General features: G+C 47.2%; 1 protein-coding gene across 1 annotated transcript; it reads left to right on the top strand.

Annotated features, from left to right (window-relative positions):
* The first annotated feature begins 13,375 nt into the window (after window positions 1-13,375).
* LOC147971119 (uncharacterized) lies at window positions 13,376-21,949 on the top strand. Its single transcript, XM_087523833.1, has 3 exons — window positions 13,376-14,255; window positions 21,674-21,772; window positions 21,933-21,949. Exons 1-3 carry the CDS (start codon window positions 13,376-13,378, stop codon window positions 21,947-21,949), a joined length of 996 nt encoding a protein of 331 aa, XP_087379959.1.
* The last annotated feature ends 3,527 nt before the right edge of the window (window positions 21,950-25,476 follow it).

Raw genomic sequence — 25,476 nt, 5'->3', positions numbered from 1 at the left:
GGAAGGGGGCCGCCAGGCAATAGGGATGACAGAGTGGTTCACTAGCCAAATGTCAGGGGTCAGGAGAAATTCCCCCCGAGGAACGATCAATCCCGGAGCAGAAATGGTAGTTCGGCTTCCGCTACCCACCTCATATACCCGCTAAATCTGTACCGCGCATACATAACTACGCACTTAAGATACCATGGACATCGGTGGAAGCACAATACGGACAAGCCTGCAAGCACTCCCGTAACATTTTTATCTACTTTCCTTTTTCTTTCTTCATTATCTCTTAAAAACAGGTGGCGCAAAGGAGAAACATCTAAAACCGACTCCATCGGAGTTCGGATCCGTACACTCACATACAGGGCTATTTCCATCAAGGAGTCCCTTCACCAAGGACAGGCGGCGCAGACGTGCGACAGGAGGTCCAAAATTATTTTTGTAGACCGCACTCTCTATTTCGAGCCTGTAAAGTGCCTTTTTCCTCCGCCTTTGACCCCTGGCATATCAAATAGCCGGGGTTGCGGCTTTGTTACCTATATACATGATTGGCACATCACTCAGATCCCAGTAAAAATAATCCATTCTTTTCTAAAGGACAGAGTTTTGCCCCTATGGTTGTTTCAAACATACACCTCGACATAACTTACCAGGGGCTCGGTATGGGAACAAACGAGTTGCCGACAAGTCCGAATAGCTCTATAGCGTACTTCGGCATCGCGAGTTTGGCCTTATATGCATCAACTCCGAATCATGTCTTGGGTCAATAATTGGGTTGCCCGGCTCCTGTGCTTGCTATCCTATGTTCCGCTCTATCGGCTAGGGTAGTAAAGGGAGAACTACTGCAATTGTGCTTTCGCTTCACCTGGTTAAGCACCTCAATAGAGAAAGCCGAAAACTGACTGCCATGATGCGGCGAGAGCTGGTCAACCACTCGATGACTTGTCGGAATCTTTAACGATTCCTCCATGTCACACGAAGGACCTCTTTCCGGTCAAATATGTAAATGCATCATATGAATAAGCCACATACATACCAGGGGCTATGTCATAGACCCACCATAAAACTCCTATGGCTAAGTGAAAGTGTTAACGCCCTATAGTCTGGTTGCCTAGTTCGCCGCATTGACACCTCCTTCACGGACCAAGACGTTGGGTCAAGAGTGATTAGATGCTTTTTCGAACACCCCCGTACTTCCTACGAGGGGGCTGAAGCCGACAACTGGAAAACTTTCAGATCATATAAAAACGGTCGCACAGGAGGAACAAAAGCCTTTAGGAAAAATCAAAATATAGACTGATTATAACAATTGTCTTTTACAATTCGTAAAGAATTCACTCGGATATTATGCCTTTCGAACATTGACCCTCTATCAAGCGGGCAGCCTCTAAGACGTCCTCAAAGTAATGCTCTGGTGCGTGATGGTCCTTGCCCTTGGGTGGACCCTGCGCTGCAACATCGACGGCCTTCATCTTCCCCCAGTATGTCTTGACTTGGGCAAAGGCCATCCGTGCACCTTCAATGCACGCCGACCACTTCACAGCATCGATATGTGGCACCGCATCAGCAAGCCGCCGCACCAAGCCAAAACAGCTATACGGAATCGGCTCAGTCGGCCACAGCTGATGTATGACATTCTTCATGGCAGCGCCGGACATCCTATGAAGCTCGACACATTGGGACATCTGTTCATTCAGCAGCAGAGTGCGATTTTATATGCCGAACTGTGACCAGAAAATCTTCTCCGTTGCATATCCCTCTTGCGCTTGGTAAAACTGTGCCGCATCGGAAGAACTCTTTGGCAAGTCTAAAAACTCGTCTAGAGAACTCCACATTTGGTTAAGCTGAGCATAGTTCAGATCGCCGAATTAGTCTGTAGCAAAAAGGGCTTACCAGCCGCAGTTTCCCCAGCTTGCCAGATCTCCTTACGGGCCACTCTAGAATCGGACCGCGCTTCTTTCACCTCTCGCAAGGCTTTGTCAAGCTCAGCCGTTTTGCTTTATTCTCCTTCTCTAGGAATTCACAGCGGCTAGTAGCATTTTTCAGTTCGAGCGCCATCATGGATATTTTCTCCTCGTCTTGGTGCCGAGCAGCTTGTTCGGCCTTCAACTCGGTCGATGCCTTTTTGGCAGCCGCATTAATAAACCGGGCCTACTCCTTGGCCCGGGCGAGCTCCGCCGGAAGAATCTCAACGGCGGCAGCACCATCTGCAGCCATACATATTCTAGTATGCAACTTTTAGCGTCACGCTTATCTTACAAACATGTATATGTAAGGATTGCTCCGAATACATACCTTGCGACTTGTCAAGACGCCTATTGATAAGCGTGATATCATTATCGGCCTCATCAATCTTGTGTTGTAAATCCGCAACCTCCACAATCTGGGCAGTTTCTGGTGAGGTCACAGCCTGTGTTCCAATTAATCATATTATCTCCTGGGCATATCTTTTGATCCTTCGATCGCCTCCCTCGGGAAGCCAAACAGAGTCTCACGGGATACTATCTATACACAGGTGTATTTTGCGATTAAAACACAATTGCACATATTAACAGTACAAACCTCGAAGCCTCTTAGTAGGCTCGCAAAGGCCTCATTTAATCCGCTCTTCGCGGACAGGACCTTTTTAACCATCGTGCCCATCAAGGTATGATGTTCCTCTGAGACGGACGCCTGCCGCAGCATGTTCGTCAAGATATCCGGCGCCTCTGGGTCTCCAAAGGCTGCCGTAGGAGTACGACCACCCTATGAAGGGATCCGTTTATTCATATCTGGCTGTATACCGAATTGTTTGGGGCCTTCATTATTGGTCCCCAGACCCTGGGCCAGCGAAGTATCACCTTCGGGTAATGTCTTCATCATCCCTTGCATCACCTGTTGGTTGGCGAAGACCCTCCGCGATGACACCTTGAAGTCGTCCGCCCTATTGGGCGGAGAAACCGGTGGAGGCGTCTCGCTTTCCATCATCTCAGGGAGAAGTTCCCCCGAAGAAGAGGATTGTTGTAGAAGACTGCGTGCCGAGCTACAAAAAAACATATATTCCAGGCATTACAAGAAAAGAACGGGATATGTTTAAAAACATCCTTGTTCACTTACGATTTGGCCTGAGGCTTGTCCTCGTCATGAGACTGTGCTTCGACGTCCTCCAAGCCCGAGCCACCCAACAGAGGCATCTTGCCTCGCTTAGGAGCCTGTTTCTCCAAATCTTCGGAGGCGGCCCTTTTCTTCCCATGAGGGGAGGAGACAGTGCCCCCCCCTTCACTTTTGTCTTCGGATGAGGGAACTTTGATTCCTCTGGACACAATGTCTGATGTACCCTTGGAATAGGGGCCATCTTTGGTTCTCCCACTCTCTGCCTCGCCCTCCTTCACAGGCATCTGGTGTGGTGCCAGGGCCAACATCCTTGTTAGAACAGGATTCGCTGGGCCTTCAGGAAGAGGGGCCGAACACATAATTAGTTCCGCCTTCTTTATCAAGCCCTGGAAGAAGATAGCTTGCTCAGTACCATATTACGGTATGCGTAATTACAAAGTGTTCGGGAGACGAGTGCTTACCGGGGTATCCGGACGGTTGCAGTTAAGGCCAACGTCCTCAGTAGTGTCCGGCCAATGTTTTTGCTTCCCGAAAAACAACTTCCACATCCCTTCGTGTGTAGTGCCGAAGAAGTGTTCGAGGGTTCGTGATCCTTCTAGATTAAGCTCCCACATACGGTGAGACCTGCGCTGGCATGGCAGGATTCAGCGAACTAGCATCACTTGAATCACGTTGACAAGATCAATGTCTCTCTCGAGGAGGGTTCAGATGCGGCTCTGTAGAGTCTACACTTCATCAACTGATCCCCTGTCCATCCCCTTGTTAATCCATGATGCAAGATGTGGCGGAGGGCCGGAACGGAACGTAGGTATAGTTGCCCACTTGGTACTACGGAGTTCCATGACATAAAACCACTCTCGCTGCCATTGGTTGGAGGTTTCGGTGAAAGAGCCTTTTGGCCAGGGAGTGTTGGTAGGTTTTCTCACTACAGCACCACCGCACTCTACCTGTTCCCCGCCAATTACCTTCGGCTTCACACTAAAGGTCTTGAGCCATAAGCCAAAGTGTGGGGGATTCGGAGGAAGGCCTCGCATGTGATGATAAACGCCGAGACGTGGAGGAAGGAGTTCGGAGCTAGATCATGAAAATCTAGTCTGTAATAAAACATTAGCCCCAGACAAAGGGGTGAAGAGCGAACCCTAGCCCTCAGAGGAAGTGGGAGATGAATATGACCCTCTCGCCAGATCTGGGGGTCGGAATAACCTGTCCTTGAGCAGGAAGCATGTGGTGTATCTCCGCGGTCAAGTATCTAGCCGCCAGAAGCTTTGCAATATCCTCCTATGTAACAGAGGAAGCTACCCATCGGCCTTGAGGGCTAGGTCCGAACATGATGGGGGAGCTTGAAGCAATAAAGTTGAACCTTGGATGCTAGAACTCGAGGTTGGGAAGGCTGAGGAGAGGTTTGGCACAAAAAGACGGCCCTTGGTTCCTTTATAAAGGCAGCGGGTATTGAACGCCTCCTCCTAAGCCTAAGAACCTGCCTATTCCTAAGGAATCTTTCCCGCAGGACGGTTGGGTTACCCACGCTCGTATTGATGAAAATCCCGCAATAAGGGGACACGATCTCTGCTTCAACAAGACGTGCCAATAAAAACCACGCCCCGAAACATGGAACGGCGGGACGGGAAACGGTTCGAAATAATGACCGGGAAAGCGTGACATCACATTACTAAAGTTGTCAGCAGATTGGATTCGTAAAATAATATACTATCTACGGCCGTGTGTTGCAGATCCAGACACGTTTGTTTCGTCTGAAGACTATCTTGGAGTTCGGAAAGGGGAACCCACCTTGCAATGCCGAAGACAGATCTACGCGCCGGATACCTTGTCATTGAAGCCAGGTTCAGGGGCTACTGAGGGAGTCCTGGACTAAGGGGTCCTCGGGCGTCCGGCCTATTAGCCATGGGCTATGAAGATACGAAGACCGAAGACTGTACCCATGTCCGGATGGGATTCTCCCTAGCGTGGAGGGCAAGCTTGGTGACCGAACATGTAGATTCCTTTCTTTGTAACCGACCTTGTGTAACCCCAGATTCCCCCGGTGTCTATATATATAAACCGGAGGACTTAGTCCGGAGAAGACAGATACTCATTACCATAGTCATACAGGCTAGACTTCTAAGGTTTAGCCATTATGATCTTGTGGTAGATCAACTCTTGTAATACTCATATTCATTAAGATCAATCAAGCAGGAAGTAGGGTATTACCTCCATGGAGAGGGCCTGAACCTGGGTAAACATCGTGTCCCCTGTCTCCTGTTACCATCGACCTTGGACGCAAAGTTCGGGACCCCCTACTCGAGATCTGCCGGTTTTGACACCGACACCGACCCTATTGTGCATTGTTGCAACACAAATAGAAGGACCCAGGGTAGAAGATTTAGCTGGTACTTTGGGTTATGATAAGGCATGTGCAATGATAGTCAAGGTAGAAGTAGTGGAATCAGTTTGTTTTGGAATAATTCAATAAAATTGGAAATCTTGGGTTACTCGATTTACCATTTGGATGCATCGGTTGAAGAATTGGGTCATGAGAAGTAGAGGATGACTTGTGTCACCGTCCACCTTTTTAGGTTACGGTCTCCATGTGTTTCTATGCTAACCCCTAGTTAAAATCACCGGCATACACGGTAACAGATGTTGTATCATACACAAAATGCATCATTTCATTACCTCGCATGATGTAAAAACCATATAATCTTACAAACTCTAGCCATAGGCTAGTAAAATACATAGTTTTACAATAAGAAAATAGAGTTCTTCTAAAGAAGAATGAAATAAAAGCTAAGGTAGATGTCTTGGTAAGCTCCATCAACACCACAAGGAAGCATGTCGAGTGGAGGCACGAAACCCTACATAAGTCACTCCTTGAAGCAATCACCTGCAACATGATACGTTGTAGCCTCTAGGGTCAATAAATGGAATGTATTGGCAAATTCCGTGATTGTATGGAAATCTTGTTTCAACCTCTGTATGCATTTTTGTCTAGTGGAGTTCAAGGCTTTTTGCTAAAAAAGTTTTCTCCAACTTTGTAATAGGTGGTCTACTCTAAAGTAGTACATACTTTGGGGCCACCGCAATCCTGAAGCTGCCCTAGACCAACTCCATAGGTTAACCAAGCACATGGGTTAGTCAATATTCCCTTGTTCAACCCATCAATTTTTAGTTAAGAAGAGGTGATGAGATCATGCTGACAGTTCTCGGTCAAAATTGCTCAAACTTGTCTGTAACCGGGGACACTACTAATCATGATTAGTTTTTACACTCTGCAAGTTTCGTATACTTTAACCGCGAGACCTAGTCACACCCTTGTGTTGATGGGGAACCTTGCATGGCAAACACAAAAAACCTACGAAACACCCAAAGATCTATCTATGGAGACGCTAGAAATGAGAGAGGGGAGTGTGTCTATGTACCCTTGTAGACCAAAAGCGTAAACAAACTAAAGATCGTGGTTGACGTAGTCGTACTCGCGTCGCGATCCAATCCGATCCAAGCGCTGCATGTGCGTCACCTCCGAGATTATCACACATTCGTGTCGGTGGCGTCCTCTCCTTCTTGATCCAACAAGTGAGGGAGAGGAGGTAGATGAGATTGTGACCAACACGACGACATAGTGGTGATGTGTAACACCCCGGATGTAATTTACCTTATTTGTACTCCAACTCTTGCCGTTTCCGGCACTAAGTTATTTTATTTCATCATTGTCGGGTTTTGCCTTCGTGTGTTTTTTGTCTTTGTCTTGCATCTCATATCATGTCATCATGTGCATTGCATTTGCATACGTGTTCGTCTCATGCATCCGAGCATTTTCCCCGTTGTCCGTTTTGCATTCCGGCGCTCCTATCTCCTCCGGTGGTCCTTTCTACCTCTTTTCGTGTGTGGGTGTTAAACGTTTTCGGGTTGGACCGAGACTTGTCATGCGGCCTTGGTTTACGACCGGTAGACCGCCTGTCAAGTTTCGTGTCATTTGGACTTCATTTGATACTCCAATGGTTAACCGAGGGACCGAGAAGGCCTCGTGTGTGTTGCACCCCAACACCCTTCCAAACTGGCCCAAAACCCACCTAAACCTCTTCTATCATCTAGAGCGTTCGATCACGATCGCGTGGCCGCAAACCGCACCTCATTTGGAGCTCCCTAGCTCCCTCTATCTCTATAAATAGGCCCCTCATTTTCATTTTTGGGTCTTTTTCCCCGAAACCCTAGTCTCCTTCCTCTCCAGCCGCCAGACATGTCCGAAGTCTAGCCGGACACGTCCGTGCACCGCCCCGGACCAATCAGGCGTTGACATGTCAGCCGCCCGGCGCCCCACATCGCTGTGATCCACGCCGGCCCTTGAGGCCCGCCGCGGGCCCTCCTCGGCCCATCCGCCGCGCCGCCCGAGCCGTGGGAGAGCTCCGCTGCGCCGCCCCTTCTCCTCCCCGAGCTGGTGAGCCACCGCGCCACCTCGACCTGGTCCGGCCGCCCCGCGCCGCATCGACCTCGCCGCCGTCCTCCTCCGCAGGCGCCGCGCCGCCCGGCCCCCGCAGCGCCAGATCCGGCCCCCTCTCCTTCCTCCTCGGAACGACAAGTCCGGCGACTCTCCGGCGAACTTCGAACTCTGTGCCTGCTATAGTGCTCGAGATCCAGATCCAGATCCATTTTGCCTCGGTTGACTTTTTCCTCTCGTAACCCTCGATTTTTTGCAATCTTTGACATGCCATAACTCTGCATTCGTAGCTCCGATTCATGCGTGTAGCATATCAAAATGTTTGCCTCGACGAGTACATAATTTCATCTCATTGCATCATTTTCATTTGAGCTCATCTTGATGCCCGAAATGCTGTTGGAAGAGGGCTATGTGATGAATATGTCAGATCTGTTTCAGCAAATGGCCTTTTGTCATTTTTGCCATGATTATTGTGTGCATGCTATGATCCTGAGCTCTACATGTGTTTTGTTAAATGCCATGCCATCTTTACAGGGGTGTATGCCATGTATTTTTTGTGATATTTGTGGTGACTAGCACAAGCATGCAAAGTAGCTTACTCAATAATGCTGATTTCAGGGACTTAGAATTTCACTAAGTCTTTGTCCTGTTTTTGTTTTTATGTCATATGTTTATGTTGTTTCTTAGTGATCCGTGCCTCTTTTGAGGATGATCAGTAAGGATGTTTTGTTAATATTGTGGTGCTCTATCCAGCCATGTATTTGTTTGCATTTATGGAGCACCCTAGCTTGAGTGAATCGAGCTCTACTTTTGCCATAAAATATTCCTGGCAGATTGTTAACATGTTTAGCGATTTTGCCGAGGTTGTTGTTATTGATCCGTGCATTCTATGTTATTGTTCTTGCCATGTCTTCTTGATGGATGTATTCTTAGTTTGTCATGCAATGCCTCTTAGTGAGTGCATCGAGCTCGTAAACATGCCTACTTGTTAATCTGTTTTGCATGCTCCAGTTTTTCACTAAGCCTGAATCTGTTTATGTTTTTGCTATGTTCACATGCTTGCAATTGTATCCTCTGATCCCTTTTGGCTCATGGTCACTAAGGGACTTTTGTTATATGTTTTTAGTAGCTTCATGCCATGCCTTGCTTGCCATGATATGTTCCTGTAGCATGTAGTTATCATGCTCTAAAGTTTGCTTCCTGATGATAAATTCCTGATATGCTGTTAATTTCACTAAGTCTGAAACCAGTAATCTTTTGCTCTTTTTCCATGCTTGTTTGAACCTGTTAATGAGTGAATTATCTGTAGCTCAGTGTTCATCTTTTTTCAAGCATCATGAGTGGATCTCTGCCATGTATTTTGTTGCTATGTTTGAGTGTTGTAGCATATTTAACTTGATGCATTTAGTTGGTCACTTGCTGATTATCGCAGACCGGTGCCATATTTGTTTTGCTTGCCATTTCCAAACCGTGCATCCAATTCCGGTGATCTTTATACCGATATCGACTCACCTTTCCAGTGGCACTCTTTGATTTCCAAGTTGAGGCCAGGTTCATCCATTCCTTTCCAAATCACGCATATGCATTACATACCGCATCCCGCATATCATACCATGTTCGCATCATGTTGCTTGAGTATTGCACGTGGTTGATTGTGTTCCTTTTGCTTGTTGTTCTTGTTTGGGTAGAGCCGGGAGACGAGTACGTGAACGAGGAGCCCGTTGAGTACGCTTTCGAGGATCAAGGCAACTCTGAGAACTTTGCAGGCAAGATGATCATACCCTCGAAATCACTTCTATCTTTGCTTGCTAGATGCTTCTATTTTGCTATGCCTATGCTACGATACCTACCACTTGCTTATCATGCCTCCCATATTGCCATGTCAAACCTCTAACCCACCATGTCCTAGCAAACTGTTGTTTGGCTATGTTACCGCTTTGCTCAGCCCCTCTTATAGCGTTGCTAGTTGCAGGTGAAGGTTGGAGATCGTTCCTTGTTGGAACTTGTTTATTGTTGGGATATCACAATATTATCTTGTTTATCTTAATGCACCTATATACTTGGTAAAGGGTGGAAGGCTCGGCCTTATGCCTAGTGTTTTGTTCCACTCTTGCCGCCCTAGTTTCCGTCATATCGGTGTTATGTTCCCTGATTTTGCGTTCCTTACGCGGTTGGGTTATAATGGGAACCCCTTGACAGTTCGCCTTGAATAAAACTCCACCAGCATGGCCCAACATTGGTTTTACCATTCGCCACCTAGCCTTTTCTTTTCCCTTGGGTTTTCGGAGCCCAAGGGTCATCTTTATTAAACCCCGGGCCAGTGCTCCTCTGAGTGTTGGTCCAACCCAGAGCACCGTGTAGGGCCGTCCCTTGGAAACTTGGGTTACGTTGGCTTCCGTACGCTTAGCTTATCCGGTGTGCCCTGAGAACGAGATATGTGCAGCTCCTATCGGGATTTGTCGGCACAGCGGGTGGTCTTGCTGGACTTGTTTTACCATTGTCGAGGATGTCTCGTAACCTGGATGCCGAGTCTGATCGGATTGTCTTAGGAGAAGGAATATCCTTCGTTGACCATGAGAGCTTGTGATGGGCTAAGTTGGGACTCCCCTGCAGTGATTTGAACTTTCGAAAGCCGTGCCCGCGGTTATGGGCAGATGGGAATTTGTTAATTTCCGGTTGTAGATAACCTGAAACTTAACTTAATTAAAATGCATCAATCGCGTGTGTAACCGTGGTGGTCTCTTCTCAGCGGAGTCCAGGAAGTGAACACGGTATTGGAGTAATGCTTGACGTAGGTTGTTCTAGGATCACTTCTTGATCATAGTTGTTCGACCGTGCTTTTGCCTTCTCTTCTCGCTCTCTTTTGCGTATGTTAGCCACCATATATGCTGGTCGCTTGCTGCAGCTCCACATCATACCTTTGCCTTGTTGGAAATATGCCCTAGAGGCAATAATAAAATGGTTATTATTATATTTCCTTGTTCATGGTAATTGTCTGTTGTTCATGCTATAATGGTGTTATCCGGAAATCGTAATACATGTGTGAATACATAGACCACAACATGTCCCTAGTGAGCCTCTAGTTAACTAGCTCGTTGATCAATAGATAGTCATGGTTTCCTGACTATGGACATTAGATGTCATTGATAACGGGATCACATCATTAGGAGAATGATGTGATGGAAAAGACCCAATCCTAAGCATAGCACAAGATCGTGTAGTTCGTTTGCTAGAGCTTTTCCAATGCCAAGTATCATTTCCTTAGACCATGAGATCGTGTAACTCCCGGATGTCGTAGGAGTGCTTTGGGTGTACCAAACGTCCCAACGTAACTGGGTGACTATAAAGGTATACTACAGGTATCCCCGAAAGTATCTGTTGGGTTGACATGGATCAAGACTGGGATTTGTCACTCCGTATGACGGAGAGGTATCTCTGGGCCCACTCGGTAATGCATCATTATAATGAGCTCAAAGTGACCAAGTGTTTGGTCACGGGATAATGCATTACGGTACGAGTAAAGTGACATGCCGGTAACGAGATTGAACGAGGTATTGGGATACCGACGATCGAACCTCGGGCAAGTAACGTACCGATTGACAAAGGGAATTGTATACGGAATTAATTGAATCCTCGACATCGTGGTTCATCCGATGAGATCATCGAGGAGCATGTGGGAGCCAACATGGGTATCCAGATCCCGCTGTTGGTTATTGACCGGAGAGTCGTCTCGGTCATGTATGCGTCTCTCCCGAACCCGTAGGGTCTACACGCTTAAGGTTCGGTGACGCTAGGGTTGTAGAGATATTAGTATGCGGTAACCCGAAAGTTGTTCGGAGTCCCAGATGAGATCCCGGACGTCACGAGGAGTTCCGGAATGGTCCGGGGGTGAAGATTTATATATAGGAAGTCCAGTTTCGGCCATCGGGAAAGTTTCAGGGGTAATCGGTATTGTACCGGGACCACCGGAAGGGTCCCGGGGGTCCACTGGGTGGGGCCACCTATCCCGGAGGGCCCCATGGGCTGAAGTGGGAGGGTAACCAGCCCCTGGTGGGCTGGTGTACCCCCATGGGCCTTCCCCTGCGCCTAGGGTTGGAAACCCTAGGGGTGGGGGCGCCCCACTTGGCTTGGGGGGCAAGTTCCCCTTGGCCGCCGCCCCCCTTGGAGATCCCATCTCCTAGGGCCGGCGCCCCCCTAGGGGCCCTATATATAGTGGGGGGAGGGAGGGAAGCCGCACCCAAGTCCCTGGCACCTCCCTCTCCCTCCGTGACACCTCTCCCTCTCGTTGGTGCTTGGCGAAGCCCTGCCGAGATCCCGTTGCTTCGACCACCACGCCGTTGTGCTGCTGGATCTCCATCAACCTCTCCTCTCCCCTTGCTGGATCAAGAAGGAGACGTCTCTCCCAACCGTACATGTGTTGAACGCGGAGGTGCCGTCCGTTCGGCGCTAGGATCATCGGTGATTTGGATCACGACGAGTACGACTCCATCAACCCCGTTCTCTTGAACGCTTCCGCTTAGCGATCTTCAAGGGTATGAAGATGCACTCCTTCCCCTCGTTGCTAGATTACTCCATAGATTGATCTTGGTGATGCGTAGAAAATTTTGAATTATTGCTATGTTCCCCAACAGTGGCATCATGAGCTAGGTCTATGCGTAGTTTCTATGCACGAGTAGAACACAAGATGTTGTGGGCATCGATTTTGTCAATTTGCTTGCCGTTACTAGTCTTATCTTGATTCAGCGGCATCGTGGGATGAAGCGTCCCAGACCGACCTTACACGTACGCTTACGTGAGACTGGTTCCACCGACTGACATGCACCAGTTGCATAAGGTGGCTAGCGGGTGTCTGTCTCTCCCACTTTAGTCGGATCGAATTCGATGAAAAGGGTCCTTACAAAGGGTAAATAGAAATTGGCATATCACGTTGTGGTTTTGGCGTAGGTAAGAAACGTTCTTCCTAGAAACCTATAGCAGCCACGTAAAAAAAACTTGCAACAACAATTAGAGGACGTCTAACTTGTTTTTGCAGCATGTGCCATGTGATGTGATATGGCCAAAAGGATGTGATGAATGATATATGTGATGTATGAGATTGATCATGTTCTTATAATAGGAATCATGACTTTCATATCAATGAGTATGACAACCGGCAGGAGCCATAGGAGTTGTCTTAATTTATTTATGACATGCGTGTCAACATAAACGTCATGTAATTACTTTACTTTATTGCTAAACCGTTAGCCATAGTAGTAGAAGTAATAGATGACGAGACACCTTCATGAAGACACGATGATGGAGATCATGATGTCATGCCGGTGACGATGATGATCATGGCACCCCGAAGATGGAGATCAAAAGCAGCAAATGATATTGGCCATATCATGTCACTATTTGATTGCATGTGATGTTTATCATGTTTTTGCCCCTCACAATAATTTCAAGAAAGTGTTCCCCCTAACTGTGCGCCGTTGCGAAAGTTCGTTGTCTCGAAGCACCACGTGATGATCGGGTGTGATAGATTCTAACATTCCAATACAACGGGTGTAAGCCAGATTTACACACGCAATACACTTAGGTTGACTTGACGAGCCTAGCATGTACAGACATGGCCTCGGAACACGGAAGACCGAAAGGTCGAACATGAGTCATATAGAAGATACGATCAACATGAAGATGTTCACCGATGATGACTAGTCCGTCTCACGTGATGATCGGACACGGCCTAGTTGACTCGGAACATGTATCACTTAGATGACTAGAGGGATGTCTATCTGAGTGGGAGTTCATTAAATAATTTGATTAGATGAACTTAATTATCATGAATTTAGTCTAAAAACCTTTGAAAAATGTCTTGTAGATCAAATGGCCAATGCTCATGTCAACCTCAACTTCAATGCGTTCCTAGAGAAAACCAAGCTGAAAGATGATGGCAGCAACTATACGGACTGGGTCCGGAACCTGAGGATCATCCTCATAGCTGCCAGGAAAGCATATGTCCTAGAAGCACTGCTAGGTGATGCTCCCATCCCAGAGAACCAAGACGTTATGAACGCTTGGCAGTCACGTGCTGATGATTACTCCCTCGTTCAGTGCGGCATGCTTTACAGCTTAGAACCGGGGCTCCAAAAGCGTTTTGAGCAACACGGAGCATATGACATGTTCGAAGAGCTGAAAATGGTTTTCCAAGCTCATGCCCGGGTCGAGAGATATGAAGTCTCCGGGAAGTTCTACAGTTGTAAGATGGAGGAAAATAGTTCTGTCAGTGAGCACATACTCAAAATGTCTAGGTTGCATAATCGCTTGTCCCAGCTGGACATTAACCTCCCGGACGAGGCAGTCATTGACAGAATCCTTCAGTCGCTCCCACCTAGCTACAAGAGCTTTGTGATGAACTACAATATGCAGGGGATGGTGAAAACTATTCCTGAAGTATTTTCAATGCTGAACTCAGCGGAGGTGGAAATCAAAAAGGAACATCAAGTGTTGATGGTCAATAAAACCACTAGTTTCAAGAAAGGCAAGGGTAAGAAGAACTTCAAGAAGGACGGCAAGGGAATTGCCGCGCCCGGTAAACCAGTTGCCGGGAAGAAGTCAAAGAATGGACCCAAACCTGAGACTGAGTGCTTTTATTGTAAGGGAAAGGGACACTGGAAGCGGAACTGCCCCAAATACTTAGCGGACAAGAAGGCCGGCAACACTAAAGGTATATGTGATATACATGTAATTGATGTGTACCTTACCAGTACTCATAGTAGCTCCTGGGTATTTGATACCGGTGCGGTTGCTCACATTTGTAACTCAAAACAGGAGCTGCGGAATAAGCGGAGACTGGCGAAGGACGAGGTGACGATGCGCGTCGGGAATGGTTCCAAGGTCGATGTGATCGCCGTCGGCACGCTACCTCTACATTTACCTACGGGATTAGTTTTAAACCTCAATAATTGTTATTTAGTGCCAGCTTTGAGCATGAACATTGTATCTGGATCTCGTTTAATACGAGATGGCTACTCATTTAAATCCGAGAATAATGGTTGTTCTATTTATATGAGAGATATGTTTTATGGTCATGCCCTGCTGGTCAATGGTTTATTCTTAATGAATCTCGAACGTGATGTTACACATATTCATAGTGAGAATACCAAAAGATGTAAGGTTGATAATGATAGTCCCACATACCTGTGGCACTGCCGCCTTGGTCACATCAGTGTCAAACGCATGAAGAAGCTCCATACAGATGGACTTTTAGAGTCTCTTGATTTCGAATCATTTGACACGTGCGAACCATGCCTCATGGGTAAAATGACCAAGACTCCGTTCTCCGGAACAATGGAGTGAGCAACCAACTTATTGGAAATTATACATACTGATGTGTGCGGTCCAATGAGCATTGAGGCTCGCGGTGGCTATCGTTATGTTCTCACTCTCACTGATGACTTAAGTAGATATGGGTATGTCTATTTGATGAAACACAAGTCTGAGACCTTTGAAAAGTTCAAGGAATTTCAGAATGAGGTAGAGAATCAACATGACCAAAAGATAAAATTCTTACGATCAGATCGTGGGGGAGAATATTTAAGTCACGAATTTGGTACACACTTAAGGAAATGTGGAATCGTTTCACAACTCATGCCGCCTGGAACACCTCAGCGTAACGCTGTGTCTGAACGTCGTAATCGCACTCTATGGGATATGGTGTGATCTATGATGTCACTCACTAATTTACAGCTATCATTTTGGGGATACGCTCTAGAGACAGCTACATTCACTTTAAATAGGGCACCGTCTAAATCCGTTGAGACGACACCGTATGAATTATGGTTTGGGAAGAAACCTAAGCTATCGTTTCTAAAAGTTTGGGGATGCGATGCTTATGTCAAGAAACTTCAACCTGAAAAGCTCGAACCGAAGTCGGAAAAGTGCGTCTTCATAGGATACCCTAAGGAAACCATTGGGTATACCTTCTACCTTAGATCCGAAGGCAAGATCTTTGTTGCCAAGAATGGGTACTTTCTGGAGAAAGAGTTTCTCTCGAGAGAAGTAAGTGGGAGGAAAGTGGAACTCGATGAAGTACTGCCTCTTGAACCGGAAAGTAGCGCAGCTCGAGAAGATATTCCTGTGGTGCCTGCACTGACTAGAGAGGAAGTTAATGATAATGATCAAGGTACTTCGGATCAAGTTACTACTGAACTTCAAAGGTCCACAAGGACACGTTCCACACCAGAATGGTATGGCAACCCTGTCCTGGAAGTGATGTTGTTAGACAACAGTGAACCTTCGAACTATGAAGAAGCAATGACGGGCCCAGATTCCAACAAATGGCTTGAAGCCATGCAATCCAAGATAGGATCCATGTATGAAAACAAAGTATGGACTTTGACAGACTTGCTCGATGATCGGCGAGCGATAGAGAATAAATGGATCTTTAAGAAGAAGACGGACGCGGATGGTAATGTTACCATCTATAAGGCTCGACTTGTCGCTAAGGGTTATCGACAAGTTCAAGGGGTTGACTACGATGAGACCTTCTCACCCGTAGTGAAGCTGAAGTCCATCTGAATCATGTTAGCAATTGCCGCATACTATGATTATGAGATATGGCAAATGGACGTCAAACCGGCATTCCTTAACAGCTTTCTTAAGGAAGAATTGTATATGATGCAGCCGGAAGGTTTTGTCGATCCTAAGAATGCTAACAAGGTATGCAAGCTCCAGCGCTCCATCTATGGGCTGGTGCAAGCATCTCGGAGTTGGAACATTCGCTTTAATGAAATTATCAAAGCGTTTGGATTTATGCAGACTTATGGAGAAGCCTGCGTTTACAACAAAGTGAGTGGGAGCTCTGTAGCATTTCTCATATTATATGTGGATGACATACTTTTGATGGGAAATGATATAGTGAAAGTGCTAGTGATCGACTAGGGGGGGGGATAAGCGATTTTTATGAAAGTCTTCAAAACATGGAAGTTTCGAAGACAAACGATAGAAATAAACCTATTACCATGCAGCGGAAGGTAGACTACACTAAGCAAGCCATAGTCAAGTATTCAATGAAGTGAAAGCACAATGACTAATAGCAGCTAGGCAGTGTAAATCAGGTAGGAAGATAGTGTGAAGCCAATCAGAACAATCAGTTACTCAGTGAAGACAAAAGATAATGCAATCATACAATGACTTCACCAGGGCCAACAGTAAGTAAAGGAATGGGAAGGACGAAACCAGTGACTCGTTGAAGACAATGATTTTTTGGACCAGTTCTAGTTGCTGTGACAACTGTACGTCTGGTTAGGGAGGCTGAGATTTAACTCAGAAGACCATGTATTCACCTTATTCGCCTTGAGCTAAGGACACCCAGTCCTCGCCCAATCACTCTGTTAAGTCTTCAAGGTAGACTCCCAAACCTTCACAGACTTCGCTCACCGGCGATCCACAATGACTCTTGGATGCTCAGAACGCGACGCCTAACCGGCTGGAGGATTCACAGTCCTCAAGTGTAATAAGTCTTCAGATCGCACAGACAGGAAGACTTAAGTGATGCCTAACACTCTTTGACTCTGGGTGGTTAGGGCTTTATCCTCGCAAGGAATTCTCTCTCAAAGGCTTTCAGGTGGGTTTCTCTCAAACGACAAAAGTCGTACACTAACTCTGAGCAGCCAATCGTTTATGGTTGTAGGGGGTGGGCTATTCATAGCCACTAGGCAACCCGACCTGGTTTGTCCGAAATGACCCTGGGTCACTAAGGAACTGACACATGTTGCAACGGTCAGATTTCAAGCACACACGGCAACTTTACTTGGGCTACAAGCAAAGCTGACTTACCCAGCTCTGGATAAGATTTGCTCTCATTGTCTTCGCTCGAAGACATAGGATTTTGGTTAAGCATCACTTCAGTCGTTCTGACTGGTTCTCTTGGACCCCACTTAACAGTACGGTGGTTCCTATGACTCAACAAAGAAGAAAAAGAACGACGAAACAACTAAGTCTTCGCGCTCCATAGTCTTCACGTGATGTCTTCTCTTGTCATAGTCTTCAATGTGAATGTCTTCACATACCACCTTTGACTTCAATGTCTTCATAAATTTTTAGGGGTCATCTCTGGTAGGAAAACCGAATCAATGAGGGACTTCTACCTGTGTTATCCTGCAATTCTCACAAACACATTAGTCCCTCAACCAGGTTTGTCGTCAATACTCCAAAACCAACTAGGGGTGGCACTAGATGCACTTACAATCTCCCCCTTTTTGGTGATTGATAGCAAACTGGTTGAAGTTTTCAACGGGGAATAAAATATGTGAAATTGTAAAGGATAGGGTATTGTCTTCATAAGTTGCATGGGCTCCCCCTAAAGATGTGCATATAAGTAATTTGCTTTTGGAATGCAAATGCACATGGCAGGTTGTACTTGTGGAGATCCTCTTCAACCTATGATTACAATTCATTATGCAAGATATGATGTAATGAAGATAATGACATGCATAATGAAAAATGGACGTCTGCAGAATGACCTAAGTGCGGAAGTTATCATCGCACATGCGGAATTTATCATCGCATCACAGAATAGCAAATAAGTAGCAGACGACCATCGAGTTTAAGTGTTACAACTCAAATAACCAAATGTATCAAAATGCGAGAGTTGTAAACACTAGGCAAAATATAAAACCACCGCCCATATGGACCCGCATGAAGACTATCAAACTCATATGCTTCTCCCCCTTTTGTCAGTAGGGACCAAAAAGGTTTGAAGACATAGAGCACCTACTCATTCCCATGAGGAGATGGTGAAGCAGCAAGGTCGTCGGTGTTGGTTGGCGGTGCAGACGAACTTGGTGCAGTGTTGATTCGCGCTGAAGGTGGTGAAGTAGCATCGTCTTCATCATCGATGACACGTGCATTCACTGTTGCAGCAGAGGAGGAGAACTCAGAGTCTTCAAGAGATGGAGTACGCTGCAGCACAGTCCTTCTCGGAGGTGTTGAGTCAAACTTGAAGTGTTCAGAGAAGCCATCATCTTGAAGATCATCTTCAGAACACATAAGCGTCAGCCCTTTCCATGTACGCCGACAAGTTTCATGGGCGACAAAGGCATTCTTGGTGGCAAGGTTGCGAATCCTGTTTACGTCCACCAAGAGGCTTTGCATTTGGCGCTTCAGCCAGTCATGATGCTTATCCTGTTTCTGATGAAGGGCAACCAGAAGCTCTCGGTCATTGAGAACACGAGATCGCTTCTTAGGCCGTTGTGCAATGGTGCTTTCAGTGGCTTCAGTGAGGGCACAATGAGGTGCACGGGTAGTACCAGCCAGAGGATAAACATGAGTGACTGCTTGGACTCCTTCAATGTGTTGTGAGAAGCTTTGATTATCAGCATTTTGAAGACTAAGGGGCTCCTTGGCAAGCTCTGGATAGATGGCTTCAACTGACATATCGACGTCAGGCGGAAAAATCAGATGATTGCGAGCAGAGGGCTGATAGGTGACAGCTGAGTGTAGTTTGATTAGACGCATAATCCATGGAGCGTAAAACTTCAAGCCAAAGAGATCAGATCCTGATGCAGCAAGTTGGTGGATGAAGAAGTCTTGTGCATTGAAGCTTTTGCCGTGAAGAATATGGAAGACCAAAGTCTTCATTGCCCCTTCAAGCTTTGCATGTGGAGAATGTCCTTTGATGGGCCAGAGAGTTTGCCTTATAATGTGATAGATAGTATGTGGCAGATACTCAAGGTCTTCAACAAAGAACTCCTTAGGATATTCAGCACCGGGAGGCAAAGGCTTCATCATGCTAAGCATCTGAATCATGTTGGGTTTAGGCTTGTGAAAAATGCTTTCCATAGCAGCACCGTGAAGCTGACAACCAGGTTCATAAAGATCACCTAGAGTGGGCAGGCCAGTGAGCTCAGTGACATCAAAGGCTTTGGCTTCATGATGAACATTGCCAGTCATCCACTCAAGGACCCAAGTCTTTGGATCCCTGTTGTAGCCACGAATATGAAGAGTGGCATAGAATTGGAGCAGCAATTCTTCGTTCCAGTGCTCCTTGTCAGTGACGAACTGCAACAAGCCAGACTCTCTGAAGCAATCCAGCGCTTCTTCCAAATAGGGCAGACCAGTTATGGCTTCAGTGTCAAGACGCATATGTGGAAAAATACGACCTTGATTGTATAGGATGCATGAGTAATAACTGCACTGCTGATAGCTCCAGAACCGATCAGAAGATATTCTTGCCTTAGAGTAGGGGTTCTTGGCGCTATCAAAGAAGGTGTTGTGTGCTTTGAAGCCATTGATGTTGAATGATCCGAGTGCAGATGCAGTGCCTGGAAACCTAGGCAGCCTTGGCATTGGCTTCTGAACCTGAGGCCTGCGCTCGACGTGATAGTCAAATTGGGGACCAGCAGCAGGTGGAGGAACAAGAAGAGGCCATTTGATAGTGATAAACTGGCCATAGTTGTACGCTTGCTCGATAGTATGTGGCCTTGGTGGCAGAAGAGGAGCAGTGGTATCAACAGAGGCATCAAGCTGCACATCTGTTGCAGGTGCATCATTGGCTTCATTGGCTTCTGGCACAGTGTTTGGTGCAGGCTCCACATTGTCTTCAGTCATGACCACGTCATTGGCTTCAGTGGTGTTAGTGGGGGCAGCCTCAGGATTCTCAACCTCAACTTGAGGAGATGGAGGGTCGTGCACCGACATGTTCACTTAAGGAACAGCTTCTTCAGTGATGGGGGGAGTAGGGGCACGTTCTTATGCTTGTTTTTCTTCGGCTGATGCAGCCGGATTGTCTTCAGCAACTTTAGCTTCAGACTCGGAGACATTCATAGTAGGAGTGGCTTCTGGGAACACCTGACGTGCAACAGATTGGTGGTGCACTTCTCCTTCTGGACCGCTCGAAAGAGGGACTTGGGGCCTTGGTCCTTTGCGAAGCCTGCGTAACGCTGGCGACGCCTGTGGAGATGGAGTTGGCTGGGCCTCAAAGTCATCTTCTTCTTCTTGCACTGGTGGGGTGACTTGTCGTTGGGGAGTACTCGGGGTGTCTTATTGTTGTGGTTGATCAGCCCATGATGCATCCTGAGCAATTGGCGTCAGAGGACGACCAATGCTGATGAGTTCGCTGTTCGTGAGAACAGGCGATGATACCAAGTTGTGCTCGATCTGAGGAAGAACTACATCATCTTCAACATTGTCATGGTGACCAATGTCTTCCGCAGCGGTGGGGTCAACTGCTGGAATGTCTTCAGCTTCAGGAGCCTCTGTGGAAGCAGGCTCATGAACTACCATCCATCGTTCTTGATGCAAAGAGTCAGGACGAGCAACCGAGATGGGCTCGACAACAAGGGGCTCTGTGGGAGCAGCCCGATCTTTCTTGGTTTTCGCTTCTTCTTGGAGGGAGTGACATCAGAAGCTTCAGGATTTTTCCTCTTTCTGGCTTCAGCCTCGGCAGCCCTTGTTAATTTTAGTTCTGAAGCAGTTGACTTGACCTTTGGCTTCGAGCCGGACATACTGCTTGGGAAGACAATGCGAGGTTCTTCCCGCCTTGAAGGTGTAGATTTGTCATTCGATGGCTTCTTCTTCTTTGCAGTCATTCTGGGGTCGATGCCAGGACGCCCAAGAGCCTTGCGCTTCTCAGCTTCATTGTAGGCTTGCACGCACTTGTTAGCCAGACTGTTCATGCGCTCACGAGAACCTTTAGCTTCTTCTTGTTTCTTGAGAAAAGCTTCCTTGAGCTCGTGCAGCATAACCTTGAAGTTTTTGACATCTTGCACGCTAAGCTTTGCCATGTGCTTCTTGAACTGATCTTTCTCATAGTCGATCTTGTGCTTCAGTTCAACGATGCGCTGAGCTAGAGCTAGCTCAGAAGCAATGGCGCCATTGAAAGAGACGCTGAGGCCAATTGGAAGTTGCAGATCATCAAAGTTCAGATTGGGGGTTTCAAACCACTCATCAATGAAGTTGTGGATGATTTCCACGTCAAAGAGAGGCAAATCATTGCAGTTTTTTGCTTCTTCCTTGCTCTTAATTAGTTGCTCAAGAGCATCATCTGCAAGACTTTCATCACTGGACAGATCAATGTGTTCGTCTCACAGGCAGCAGGGGTCAATGCCTGATCAGTATTCTTTTTCATCTCCGTCTTCTTGGAGATACGTGATAGATCTTCAGATTGCACACTGTCTTCAGGAGGTGCAGTAGCCAGTGGCTTCGCACGTGAAGCTTTTGGAGGAGCAGCTGACTTTGAAGCTTTAGCCTTCTTTTACTTCTGCGGCTTCGGTGGTGCAGGTGCTTCGTCAGATTCAGCATCGTCTGCAGGTTGATCAGACCTTCTAGGTTGTAGAAGGGCCAACCAGATTAGGTTCAGCTTCTCGTGTGCTGTCAGCACATGGCGCAGAGGGGCCTGGGTTAAAGTCTAATCCCAATGACTTCTTGTTTTCCTTGGCAGAGTTCTGTGCAAACTGATAGTTGTGCTTGAAGAGATTGTCTTCGCGACACCATAACAGAGAGGATGGGTCGGCATTAGCAGGCTGAGGTCCACGAAGCATGCAGGGGTAAAAGCCTTGAGCAATAGCTTCGGACTTTGATTTGGGCTGAAGACCTTTGTATATGATATCTCCCCAGGGGCCCTTGATGGCACTCTTCTCAGCATATTCGTCGGTGACGAATCTGTACTTGAACCATTCCTCTGCCGAATGTCTTCAAATCCATTGGATTCGGTTCTTGCGTTCTCCATAGGTCTCTTCTGGATCTGACTTGTATAGCTCATAGAGATCTGGTGGCAGGTCCTTAGCAGTGTTTCCACAGTGTTGTCTGCCTCCCTTCCTTGCAGATTTTTCTGATGCCATGAAGTTTAAACTGAAAGGCTTCAAAATGTTCAAAGGCTTCAAAGGCTTCCACTTGCTGGTCAAACAGGAACTGGCTTCGGGAGAGTTAATGTGATGCTGTAAGAATTCTGCAAACGAATGCAGACTATGAGAACCAAAGGATTCTCCCACGGACATGTACCGGTGACAACATTAGAGATGCGAGGGAAGGGGAGAGGTCATATGCATTCTCAGAAGATTTTGAAGATAAATCAGTTTGAAGACATTGACCTCATGGTGCGAAGACATTCACTTATGTGTTTGAAGTTGGTTCCAGATTTGTACGAATCCAGGAATAGGTACAAGTGAGGAATCTAACTCATTATGAAGCTTAAGTGAATATACTAGGCATTATATGAGATGTAGACAGGATAGATCTAACATTGAGTGTCACACCCTAGCTAGTTCAAGCATTAGAGTGTGCATCATGTTTAAATTTCTCTTAAATTTGAAATGGGGATGACAGAACCCCCAGCACCCCCCCTCGAACAACTAGGGTTTACTAAAAAACTTTTTCAATGAACCTGAAATGCCCTTCTAAAAAGCGCACCCTTTTTGTTTTGGGTTAAAACCTTTGACAAAAATGGTGCACATTTTTCTAGGACATCATAAGGTCATTGGATTAATTCTCATAGTATTTGCATTTGGGCATTTAAATGCTATAAAATATTTTAAATGCTCAAATAATCATAAACTAAAATGTTTACTGTTGGATATATTCTAAGCAGTAGCCATGATTAATTTTATGATTTTTGGAAATGCCCTGGCATTTTTAATAAAGCCCTGAAGTTACAGAAATAATAGAATAAATGAAAAACAGAAAAAGAGAGAGAGAAAAGGGACTTGCCTGGCGCAACCCACCTAGCCCACCAGCTCGGCCCAGTCCACTGGCTCCTGCCAGTCGTCGTCCTCCTCTCGCCAGGAGGACGAGAGGCGCGTGGCCGGCGCCCACGGCCACACGCCGGCCACCTCCTGCTTCCGCCGACGCCCCGGACGCGTCTACGAGTGCCATGCCGACCCCCTGGACCCCTCGACCGCTCCACTCTCCCCCCTGTCTCGCCTCTCTCACTCTCTCCCCTGAAGCCGAGCGCAGCTGTCGCCGTCGACAAGCACCACCGCGGCCACCGCCTCTCCCTCGCTCCTCTGACCGGCCCAGAGGCTCCGCCTCGACCCCCTCTTCCTTCCACCCCGAGCCACGCCACCACGGGAGCCCCACATCGCCGCCACGAGTCATCTTCCCCGAGCACGGCCGCCGGACTCCATCGACGGATTCGCCGTCGCCAAGCCGTCTCCGAGCAAGCTAAGCCCCTCTTCGTGATCGCTGTGAGCTCCGCCACCGTTTCCCCCTCTCCCCACGCTCGTCTGCGTCCTCTAACCACCATGGCCATTGGAGACAAATCTCGCCGCCGCCACCGCACGTCGCCGTCGTGGACACGGCCACGTTGGGTCGCAACCGAGCACGCCACCGTCTTCAACGCACTCGCAGGAGTCCGTAGCACCCCCGCACGCCCCTCGCCGTGCCCGCTAGCGACTAGTTCGACCTTGCCCGAACTCCGATCGTCACGGACGTTCCCGCCGCCGTCGTCACCGGCCACCCCAGCTCCACCTACTGCCACCACTCGATGTGGCTCACTCCCCGCATCACGTAGATGGTCTCCGCCGTCCTTTTGGTCGCCGGAGTGCAAAACCCGATCCCCTCCGCCGCGTCTGGCCTCGCCGATAGCTAAACGCCGGCGAGTTTGACCACTTTTGACCACGAACTGACGCGTGGGCCCAGGTTGACTCCCCCCTGATCCTATGACAGGTGGGGCCGGCCTGCTAATTAGTTTAGGATTAGTGTTAACTAATTTTAATTAGTTTAGTCACTGACATGTGGGCCCAGGCCCCACTGATAGTTAATTAGTACTAATTTAATCCTATTAATTAGCTGAGACACTGACAGACAGGGCCCACCAGTCAGGTTTGACCTGGCCGACCCAGTTGACCTGCTAACGTCACACCTATGTCATGCTGACGCATTAATTCAATTACTGGAATTATTCTTATATATTAAATTCCAGAAAATAGCCAAAACTTCTAAAAATCATAGAAAATCAACCATAGCTCCAAATCAAACAAATTATATATGAAAAATGATCAGAAAAATTCAATCTATCCATCTGTAATGGTTTCATGCATGACAAAACAAGTTACCCTTGCTGTTTAAGCAAAATAAGATAATGCACTAATAAGGCTATGTTAAATGAGCTAACATTTGAATCTTTGATTCAAATGAGCTCATTCCTTTCTGTTTTAGCTTGCATTAGGCCAAGACACTTTCATTTTGCCATGTCATAGCATGCATCATATTGTTGCATATTGTCATGTGTTGATTATGTTCGGTGTGTCTTTCGTGGTAGGTTCTGCCTTCGAGGATAACCCCGAGTATCTGTCTGAAGGGTAGTACCCTACTACCACTACAACAGGCAAGCAACCCATTGATCATTCCGATACAAAACCATGTTCTCGCTTCTGCTCTTGTTTACTGCATTAAGACAACGCGATTCAAACTGCTGTGTGCTACGGTAGTTGAACCCTTATCCTCTGCATGACATGTCATTGCCACAGTAACTAGATGAAACCCAGTAGCATGTGTAGGAGTTGATTGAGCCATGTATGTGTTTCCTACCTTGCTATGCCTGCTATGCTTAGAGTTGTGTCGGGTCTGGTTCATCTGGGTGATGGGCTAGAGTGAAATGATTATGTCGGTAATGTGAGGGATGTGTTGAACATGATATGGTAAAGGTATCGATGAGAGGCCATGTAGAAGTACATGGTGGGTTGTTTCATTGAGGCCGTCCATAAGAACTGAGATCTGTATGTGTGATTTGAGATTCAGTTACTACCATACATTGGGCCCGAAACCAATGGACCCTCTCGGCTTCTTATCCACCCTAGTACTCTGTCCAGGAGTTGCAATTAGTTTCCGGTGTTTGTAGGTTATGTGTTGGCGGCCATCGTAGTGCTGACCCTAGGGGTGGGCTATCTTGCGGTAGATACACCGTGGCACGGTGTACCGAGTCACCCGTTTGGTGTCTCGGGAACCCTGTTCACATCGTTCGGGGCCGTATGTGGAAACCTCGGCTG

Source organism: Triticum urartu, chromosome 5A (genome assembly GCF_056163025.1).
Source record: "Triticum urartu cultivar PI428250 chromosome 5A, HENAU_Tu73, whole genome shotgun sequence".
In the NCBI taxonomy this organism is placed as follows: Eukaryota; Viridiplantae; Streptophyta; class Magnoliopsida; order Poales; family Poaceae; genus Triticum; species Triticum urartu.
This window is presented reverse-complemented; position numbering and strand designations above follow the sequence as displayed.